The sequence below is a fragment of the Urocampus carinirostris genome, chromosome 13 (assembly GCF_059441175.1).
Source record: "Urocampus carinirostris isolate Australia breed hairy pipefish chromosome 13, RoL_Ucar_1.0, whole genome shotgun sequence".
NCBI lineage: Eukaryota > Metazoa > Chordata > Actinopteri > Syngnathiformes > Syngnathidae > Urocampus > Urocampus carinirostris.
The window spans coordinates 2392298-2402866 of NC_142361.1; the positions used below are offsets into that span (position 1 = coordinate 2392298).

Genomic DNA, 10569 nt, shown 5'->3' on the forward strand with positions numbered 1-10569 from the left:
GCGGCCGACAAAGCATTCTCTGCCCTCAAGGCTCGATTTTTGACGGCTCCCATCCTCCAAGTATCTTACCCGGGGCGTCAGCTAGTCGTTGAAGTGGATGCCTCGGACGTAGGAGTTGGGGCTGTTCTCTCTCAAAGGTCGACCGAGGACCAAAAGATGCACCCCTGTGCATTCTTTTCACGTCGCTTATCCCGTGCCGAACGCAATTATGACGTGGGGGATTGTGAGCTGCTAGCAATAAAATTGGCCCTTGAGGAATGGCGCCACTGGCTGGAAGGGGTGCCAGTTCCGTTCCTAGTTTGGACTGACCACAAGAATCTTGAATACATCCGTTCTGCTTAACGTTTGAACCCGAGACAATCCCGCTGGTCACTCTTCTTCACCTGTTTCAACTTCACCCTTTCCTACCGCCCCGGGTCCCGCAATGTCAAGCCAGATGCCCTCTGTCGCCAGTTTCAAAAGGAGGACAATCATTCCCGGGGTCCGACAGCCATCCTTCCTGAGTCCCGGTTACTGGCCACTCTCACCTGGGACATCGAGGACCGCGTCAAAGAGGCCCTCCAAGACCAAGCAGGCCCCAGTACTTGTCCAGAGGGGCGGCTATTTGTCCCGGAAGCCCTACGGTCAGAGGTCCTCCAATGGGGGCACGACTCTCGCCTCTCCTGTCACCCGGGTGCTACCCGCACCAGCAACTTCCTGGCCCGACGTTTCTGGTGGCCCTCATTGGCAAAGGACGTTCAGGAGTACGTCGGGGCTTGCCAAACCTGTGCCCGGCAGAAGGCTTCGAATCAACCCCCTGCCGGATTGCTTCAGCCATTACCAGTCCCCAGCCGTCCTTGGTCCCACATCTCCCTGGACTTCGTTACTGGGCTGCCTGCCTCGGAAGGGATGACAACCATTTTGACGATTGTGGATCGGTTCAGCAAAATTGTCCACTTCGTGGCCTTGCCCAGACTTTCGTCCGCCAAAGAGACGGCGCAGGTGGTCCAGCTGCAAGTCTTCCGCCTCCATGGAATCCCAAAAGACATTGTTTCAGACTGAGTTCCCCAATTTGCCTCGGGATTTTGGAAAGAGTTCTGCCGTCTCCTGGGGGCCTCGGTCAGTCTCTCGTCCGGGTTCCATCCGCAATCTAATGGACAGTCTGAACACCTCAATCAGGAACTGGAGACGGCTCTCCGCTGCCTGGTTTCCCATGAGCCTCTTTCCTGGGCGCAACAGCTGGTATGGGTGGAATACGCCCACAACTCCCTTGTCTGCTCCTCCACTGGCATGTCTCCCTTCCAGTGCGTCTATGGCTACCAGCCACCCTTGTTTCCTAACCAAGAGGAAGAGGTTTCCTGTCCGTCGGCTCTTGCAAATGCCCGTCGCTGTCGTCGCACTTGGGCTCAGGCACGGGCGGCTCTTCTTCGGGCCGTCCAAAGTTATTCAAAGGGGGCTAACCGAGGAAGAATTCCGGCCCCAACGTACCAGGTGGGCCAGCAAGTATGGTTGTCCACCAAGGACCTTCCACTCCGGCTGGAGTCCAAGAGGTTGGCTCCCCGATTCCTGGGACCGTTTCAAAATTATTATTAGTCCATCAGCAGTCCGCCTGCGCCTGCCCAGCACCATGAGGGTTCACCCGACGTTTCATGTTTCCCGCATTAAGCCTGTCCGCCAGAGCCAGGCTTGGTCCCTGAAGTCCCTCCCCCCCAGCCCCTCGCTTCCTGGATGGTGACCCTGTCTACACCGTGCGACGTCTGCTCCGCTCTCGTCGTAGAGGACGTGGTCTCCAATATCTCATGGACTGGGAGGGATATGGCCCGGAGGAACGATCCTGGATCTCCACCCGGCAGATCCTGGATCGCTCGCTCATCTCCGAGTTCCACCGCCAATATCCAGATCAACCTGCTCCTCGCCGAGGTCGTCCTAGGGGTGTCCGGCCAATGACTACATCTCCGCCGGGTCCATCATCGACTACGCCGCCTGAAGACGACGATGGAGCATCGGTCCGCTCAGAGGAGTTCTAACTGGCCAGCCTGTCGGATTATGTTCCTGCATGACGGATTATACTTTTGCTTGTTGGATTATACTCTTGCCTGTCGGATTATTTTTTTTTCCTTTTTTATGGGGACTTCTGGACCGTCCCTTGGGGGGGGGGGGTTCTGTCACAATCACCCGGATCGGGAACACCTGTGTTCAGGATTTGGCGCCAACAACCAGGACAGCTGATTGGCGCACCCTGTACATTTAAATCCCCAGCTTCCAGGTAACACTTTGTCCGATTATACCATGCGATCTGTTGCCATCTGCTCAGAAAGCCCGTACCTCCGACTCTTTGCCTGCCTCCTGTTTTTCTACCTGATCTCCGTTGCCGACCCGTTTCCGAATTTGCCTACGACCTGCCCTGCCCGCCTAACTCCTGATCTTTCTTCCTAACACAACGACGCCCTTCTTCTCCAGCCCCAACCAACAACACGACGACTACGCCTGTCCACGACCATTCCCGCCAAGCCTTCACCCGTCAAGTCTCAACAATCTGTCAAACAACGGATCGAAGATTCACGTCTTGTCATTCCTTCCTTCCAATAAAAACCAAGAAACGAGTGCAAGTGATCTCAGTTTTCCTTCCGTCCCGCCTGACATAGTCATTCAATTTGCGTGGGAAAGCGCTTAACAATCGCAAAGGTGACACTTGACGGGAATACCGAGGCCAATTTCCGAGCTTATTGTCAAGTTTACAAAATCACAAACTTCATCCAGCACTCTTTTAACATCTATTTTCTTCTATTTTCTCATAAGCTCACTGACTTATGATATTTAATTTTGCCTGGACGAAAGCATTTTTATAACCTAAAGTCATTAGCTTCTTCTATTTTTTTTTTTGCCAGAACACACCTTTTGTCCTCATATTGTCCTTTTCTCACGTAAGGATCCGCAGCACTCTTACCCAAGTCCTTAAATTTACCGCGATTCTTAATCGCACCCAATGTCAACCCAATGCCATAACATACGCTATGTAGCCAAACGTACGTATATGTTTTTCGATTACACAATGGCCAAAAACTCCTCGTCTCCCCAGACGTCGGAAATAACCACATTGCGGGGCTGACACACACAATTCTGAGGGGGTGCTGGAGCCCATGAACATGCAAACTCCGCACACCGTTCCGCCGTGCTGCCCCCAGTGTATTATCATTTACCGTAAATTATATTAATAATAGTTACTCAATAGTTACGTCGGACCTTATTTATTTTAAACCTGAATAAAACTGAAAAGTTATTCATGAACCCATCAATCACTTCGTTCCTGTATCAAACACAGACCCTTTTTTTCTGCTTCAAACAGCATCTCCAGTGTCCAAACCACAACAGCCAACAAGCAATATAAGTCTAATGTTTCTCGGCTGCCGAAGTTTGACCACCAAAGACGCGGCCTGCACAGAGCACGAAATTCTGTTTTTGTGACGCCAATCTGTAAGGTAATTGTTGACTACATTTCGAAAAGTGGGTTTATATTTTTGATTTATTTTTTGTGGACGAAAGAAAATTGCTACACATAAATAAAATGTATTGCTTTGTGGTTTTTGTTTCGTATGTTTAGGCCAAATATATAAGAGTATTTAGATAAGGTTATAGGATAAGAATATCTTCTATATTTGCAGGTGTATAGCATATATTCGTATGTATTTTTGTTTAGTGTCAAGTTAATTGACAACCACTTGAATTGTTTTTAATTGTTTGATATCATCCAATACTCTTTGGTCCATTTAGGGCAGGGGTGTCAAACATACGGCCCGCGGGCCGGAACCGGCCCCCAAGGAGGTTCGATCAGGCCCGCAGGATAATTTGAAAGTGGAAAAAATGCATAAAAGACATGGAATTAATATTTTTAATTCGCTGCAATTCATGGATTAAGGGGCGCACTCTTTCCATCAGAATAGAAGACAAGCCGCATCACTGAGACAGACTGAAAACAGCAGACGGTATCAATGCGCCATCTGCTGCTTGTTACGACGATGTTAATACCTTGGTCTCTACCTCTCCGCTACACCCTCATTAGCCAAAATGTCGTTATCCAAACGGAGAAAAGTAGATAAGGAGTGTAGAATTTTCAAAGAAAAATGGACCACGTCCTATTTATTTACAGAGATGCACGGAAAACCTTTGTGCTTGGTGTGTTTGCAACAAGTTTCGGTATTGAAGGAATATAATATTCGACGCCACTACGAGACTCATCACAGCAAAAAATATGACGGCTTGCAAGGACAACTGAGAAGAGATAAGATTAACGAATTGCTGGCGGGTCTGAGGAAACAGCAGTCAACTTTCATCCAGAGCCGAGAAGTCAGTGAAGCAGCGGTAAAAGCCAGCTACCTAATTGCTAGCGAAATAGCATTAGCATCGAAGCCGTATTCCGACGGTGACTTTGTTAAACGATGCATGATGAAGGCGGCTGAACTTGTATGTCCCGAGAAGCGACAAGCTTTTGCCAATATTAGCCTGACGAGGAATACTATAGCAGAGAGGATTTCGGAACTATCGGCAGATTTAGACAGTCAATTGAAACAGAGAGTCAAGTCATTTATTGCATTTTCCGTGGCAATTGACGAGAGCACTGACATCACAGACGTGGCCCAACTGGCCATATTTATTCGAGGAGTTGATGAGACATTGACTGTTACTGAAGAGTTTCTTGAGTTGGTGCCAATGATGGACACCACAACAGCCGAGGACATTTTCGGCTCTGTCGTTGCTGCATTGGACAGAGTTGGAGTGGACTGGTCCCGCGCTGTCAGCCTGGCTACAGACGGCGCGCCATCCATGGTCGGAAGGAAAGCAGGTGTCGCGACAAAGTTCAAAGACAAAGTACAAGCCCTTAATGGAGGAGATCGTTTCTGGACATTTCACTGTATTTTGCACCAGGAGGCATTGTGTTGCAAGTCGCTGAAAATGGACCACGTCATGGAGGTGGTTGTTCGCACTGTAAATTTCATCCGGTCCAGAGGTCTGAACCATCGTCAGTTTGACAAACTTCTCAGCGACAGCAACATTACCCACAGCCTGCCATACCACACTGAAGTGAGATGGTTAAGCCGAGGCGCTGTGCTGAGGCATTTCTTTGATCTACGAGAGGAAATCGGACAGTTCATGGAGAAAAAAGGAAAACCGGTGTTGGAATTACAATCTCAGGAATGGCTACGGGACTTTGCATTCTTGGTTGATATTGCTGAACACTTGAACAATCTGAACAAAATGTTGCAAGGCCGCAAAAAAGTTGTCATACAGTTTTCTGACAACATACATGCATTTAAGTTGAAGCTGACTTTGTGGGAGATGCAACTGGCAAATGGCAACCCTGCTCATTTCCCCTGTCTGAGAGATGTGTGTGTGACCAGACCTGATGCGGACATGAAACGGTACAAAGACAAAATTGCAGGACTACTGCGGGAGTTTGAGAAACGTTTTCAGGTATTTGGTGAACTTGAGACAGAATTTTCTGTTTTTCGCTCACCTTTCACAGTTAAAGCTTCTGATCTGCCGGTCGAAATTCAGCTAGAAATAATTGATTTGCAGTGTGATGCAGATTTGAAGGGCAAATTTGCCTCTGCAGGTCTGGACAGATTTTATCAGTATCTACTACCAGGGTACCCAAAATTAACAGCCCTGGCTGCTAAAATTTTGTGCATGTTTGGGACAACCTACCTTTGTGAACAAATTTTCTCAGTGATGAATATCAATAAAACAAAAATGCGTTCAAGGCTCACAAACAAGCACTTAAATGACATTCTGAAAGTGACAGCTAATCAGGACATGACACCTGGTGTTGATGCACTTGTACAGGCCAAAAGATGCCAAGTTTCAGGAACAAATACAAGTCCAGACTAGACTAACACCTTTAAAATGCTACCTTAGATACTGTTTGCATTGAAAGAATACAGCTCTGTGAAGATGAATCCTTACTGTGGTGATTTAAAAAATGTGCACTTTAATGTTAGTCAGCAGCTTCAAAACAAAAGTTGTGTGATGGAATTCTACTGTTCATACAACTCCATAAATTTTCAGTATGTATTGTATGTGTATGTATGTTTCATGTATGAAGTTTACAGATTTACAGGACAGGCGAACACTTTCTTCATTACACATTTAAAATCACTCTCCCTAGTTTGTAAGGTGTACGCAGGGATTAAATTTTGATTTTATATGCGTATGTGTAAGTGTAAGTGGTTTAAAAATTCATTTCTTTAAAAGTCTCATTTAATCTTAAAGTGCATTACTATATTTTTCAGTACCAATTAAAGTTTTGTGCCTTTAGTGGGATCAGTTGCAATGCATATTTGTGAATGATAAAAGTAAATTGCACATTTGTCTATGGAAATATGAGGTGTTTTATGAAATGTTTTGTAAAAGGATAGTTCATTAAATTTCAATATTTTCCTAATGTTCTTGTGCTTCTTTACACCAAAACAAAGGAAAGACATGATATTTTTGTTATTTATAGCAGAGTATGGTATAATTTTAATGGTCCGGCCCACTTGACATCTCCCTAGGCCATATGTGGCCCACGATGCGAAATGAGTTTGACACCCCTGATTTAGGGAAACTTAAATATGCAAGAGGAAATTCAAAACGTCTTTAAGAAATCAGCTTCATCGATTAATTGTAAAAAAAAATAATAGGCCGTTTCATCCATTACAAAAATAATTATTAGTTGCAGCCCTTAATCTAAGGACCAATTCCTATATTTTGGACTCCGGATCTGGCTTTATGCCAGATAGATTCATATGTTAAGCACTAGTGACGTCAGACATGGGCTAAATATGCAAATAAAACCCCGGACTAATGAGATGACATTTAAAGATCTGATAAAGAGAGTTTATGGCAGACCTGTTATTTCCAACTCAAAATAAAATTCTTCTGATGACGTGTTTGATCTTTGTGAGATATTATTTAGGCATGATTACAGGTTCAAGCAAAGTCACATTTATTTGTATAGCCCTTAAACACAAAATGTGTCAATGGACTGTACAGACCTCAATTACACCATCCCCTGATCTTAAACCAACATGCGGGCAAGGAAATACTCAAAACCTCAACGTGAGGAAATTAAGAAACCTTGAGACGGGACCACATGAGTGGTAATCCAGCTTTCAGGGTGAGCAGGCTGCAATAGATTTTGCAGTGGGTAACAATACACAAAAACAGTCAACATCAATACGAAAAACATAGGTATCATAAAGAAAATTTATAAAATCCATGAAAGCAACAAATATCTCAACCCGCTGGTCGGTGCAGATGTTGACATGCTTCTGGTCCAGGCACTGGTCCGCTGACTTGTCTAGATACGTCCTTCTCCCTCCTTTTACCACCAGCCAGGCAGCCGGGAAAGAAAGAAAAAAAAAGTATGAGTTGGGCATAAATCATAAGCTATAGAATGGAAGGGAATCATAAGTCTAGATTTACAAACTTCTACTGATGTTGAAGATCTTATCTCCGGAGGCAGAGCATTCCACAGCACCAGGGCCCGGATGGTGAATGCTCTTGAGCCTTCAGGTTTCTTCTTGGCTCTTGGAGTCACAAGTAGACCAGCATTTTCCGAGCAGAGACTCAGTAACATGGGGAAATCAAATGAAACAGATAAGAGGGGGCAAGTCCATGCAAAAATGTGTATGTCAGTAGGAGAACCTTAAAGTCAAATCTTTGCGGACCGGAAGCCAGTGCAAGTTAGCTAATATAGGAGTGATGTTGTCTAAATTTCTTGTCTTAGTCAAAACGTTCGTTGCCACATTTTGAACCAGCTGCAAAATTTTAGTACTAGACATCGGGTGACCAGAGATCTTGGAGAATTGTACAAGAAGCTGATTCCCACACAAATACGCACGCACGAGCAGATGAGAATGAAATGTCAAGCAAATACCAGAGCCTGAACCCTGCCCCATGTTCGCATGTGTCGCCTCTGCACATAAACAGGGTTGGGTTACTTTAACTTGATTACTTTCAATTACTTTTGGATTACTCCAATACCAAATATGCTAATAAAAGACAAAATAAACTAATTATGAATAAAATTATGACTCACAACACGTGGTAAGCTTTCTCTCCTGGCTTTGATCTCTTTGATCTCCGGCAAAACTAACATAAAATGCGACAGAAACAAAATGAAAATAAATCCAAACAGCTTGCCAACATCATTTTTGCCGTTCCATGTATTCCGTTACTCCCCATGCCTGCACAAAATTTTGTAATTTTATTCATATTTAGTTTCTTTTGTCTTTTATTAGCATATTTGGTATTGGAGTAATCCAAAAGTAATTGAAAGTAATCAAGTTGAAGTAACCCTACCCAACCCTGCACATAAATGATGGCATTTCAAGCAGTTTAGATGATTACATGTGATGAGACGCAAGAAGCTTACGAGGTGAAAATAAAACCAGAATTTAATCTTTCAATATTTATATCATGTGTTGTGAGTAAATATTTTACACTGTTGGATGCTATGGATTGTCCTTTTCTCCCAACTTTTCAATCCTGTCAGCATGATCGTGTGTTTTAGAGTAAATATTTTACATGGTTGGATGCTATTTATTGTCTTTGATGTAAAAGCAATTTTCACAGCCATTCAAAGAAGTTCAAGACGGCCAGAAGACGTACTGGTGAGTCACCTCGGCTTTGTAGTTTTCAGGTACTTTGTTTTAGACTGATGTTTCTCTGATGAGTATGATTTGAGATTTTTATCATATCTCGAATACCAAGGGTTTAGGCTTTCCAATGATATGTGGCATGATGCATTTCAGTGACTGGTGCCATCGTATGGACACATATTTGTTTATCAAAAGTCCGACAGCCTACCGGCGAGCCGTCGATACGTTAGGGGTTAAGGTACCGTCTCCCGTATTTCTTTGTAAATATCTCATGTTTCAATGTGGGTACATGCGGCTTACAGTCAGGTGTGGCTTATGTGTGTAAAAAATGTTTTTTCCTTTAAAAATGTACTGGGTGCCACTCATAATCAGGTGCCCCTTATATTTAGAATTTTAGGGTATAAATTAATGGAAAATCTACATGTTGTATTCTGGCTTCTTCTTTCCTTCTCACAGCTTCTTGTCACTTGTTTTGATTTCCTCGTGGGTTTTCGTCCTATCACAAATCGCTCTTTTACCTTTATAAGTGCTCCTTCTCTTCGGTTCCTTGCTAATACGTTGCCTTTTTCGTCACATTCCAAGCACACCTGTCACAGCGCTCTTGTCTACAAAGTCCACTGAAACTCTGCCTGACCTCCTGGACTACAAATACCACCTAAAGAACCTTCAAACTGCTGACTTTGCTGCTTGAATACACTGGATCTCCGAACCTTTTGCCTTTCTAATTGGTAATAGTGCTGTCCTCAATCAAAAGTTTCACATTTTTTCCAGCTAGACAGCTAGTGAACGAAGTACTGACAACCATATTTTTTTTTCTTTTAGCTGCTGTTTGTTTTGCCAGTGGCCTCAACCGTTACCCTTATTAGGTTGCCAAGAAACTAAGAACAAAGTATAAAAAGGTCCTGATAACTTGCTAACTTCCCAGATGTATTATACAATTCTAACAATTCAAAGAGTACAAAACGTATACCTGTAACGGGTGTAATAATAACTTTTGTTTCATTGAAATTCCTGCTAAAATATGTGTAAAGTTTTTGGTAAGTGTCCTGCAATGATGAGTCCAACAGTGCCACCTGCTCGTATGGGGTGGGGTTTGGTTTTGGCTTTGGACATGTGACTGGAAAGCGGGGTTTGTTGGCAGTCTACAGAGAGAGTTGCTAACGGTAAGAAACATCTTTTGGTGCTCCACAAAATAAGTTAATTTTAAACATTATAACCAAAGCTGACAAATCTCTCAACATGCACAGTAATGTGATTGATGTTGTCAAGCTGTTTGGATTTATTTTCGTTTTGTTTCTGTTTTACTAAAATGTTAATTCCCCTTGTAGAGATCAAAGCCAGCAGAAAAGCTAATGTTGTGACTCATTTCATCTGCAGGTAAATTGTATCCGTTTTTATACTCATTATTGTTCTTATTTCTATTGTCTCATATATATTTAAAAATGGTTAAAATTCCGACAAAAGAAAAATATGTTGAATTCATTGTAAACGTTATAAAAAACCACTATACGATCTCTTGTTGAAAGTATCTTGTTGAAATGGATGTAAAAATGTATTTTGATATTCTAAAAGGTATTTTGTGTAAATTGAAAAGAAAGCTCTTTGATATGCTTTGTTGGGCAGTCTACAAAGAGAGCTGCTAACGAGATCAAAGAGATCAAAGCCAGCAGAAAAGCTAATGTTGTGACTCATTTCATCTGCAGAAACTGTAATAAAAACCTCATCATCCAGTCCAGCGTGAATGTGGATCTTTGGTGGGACAGGTACACCGCGGTTACATACCCACCAACTGTTTATGCGTTAGACAACAGTTTCTCGCCTTAAAAACCTACCAATTCCTTTTCAAATAATCTACTATTTTGGGTTATTGTTTGTCGCAGTAGTTGTTTCTTGTTGTTAGCTGCCATGTCCTGAATGGTTTAGCCCCTGTTAGCTCTTCTTGTGTTATTTT

At 43.4% G+C, this 10569-nt stretch overlaps 1 protein-coding gene across 2 annotated transcripts; it reads left to right on the plus strand.

Moving 5' to 3' along the window:
• Positions 1-2254: 2254 nt before the first annotated feature.
• On the plus strand, positions 2255-10278 carry LOC148353483 (general transcription factor II-I repeat domain-containing protein 2A-like). Of its 2 annotated transcripts, none has more exons than XM_088351905.1 (2): positions 2255-9346; positions 9441-10278. In XM_088351905.1, the coding sequence occupies exon 1, from the start codon at positions 4045-4047 to the stop codon at positions 5863-5865; it is 1821 nt and encodes a 606-aa protein (XP_088208031.1). In that variant the 5' UTR covers positions 2255-4044; the 3' UTR covers positions 5866-9346; positions 9441-10278. The 2 variants fall into 2 exon arrangements, with proteins under 2 accessions (XP_088208031.1, XP_088208032.1); XM_088351906.1 differs by having other exon boundaries at positions 2255-8630; positions 8772-10278.
• The last annotated feature ends 291 nt before the right edge of the window (positions 10279-10569 follow it).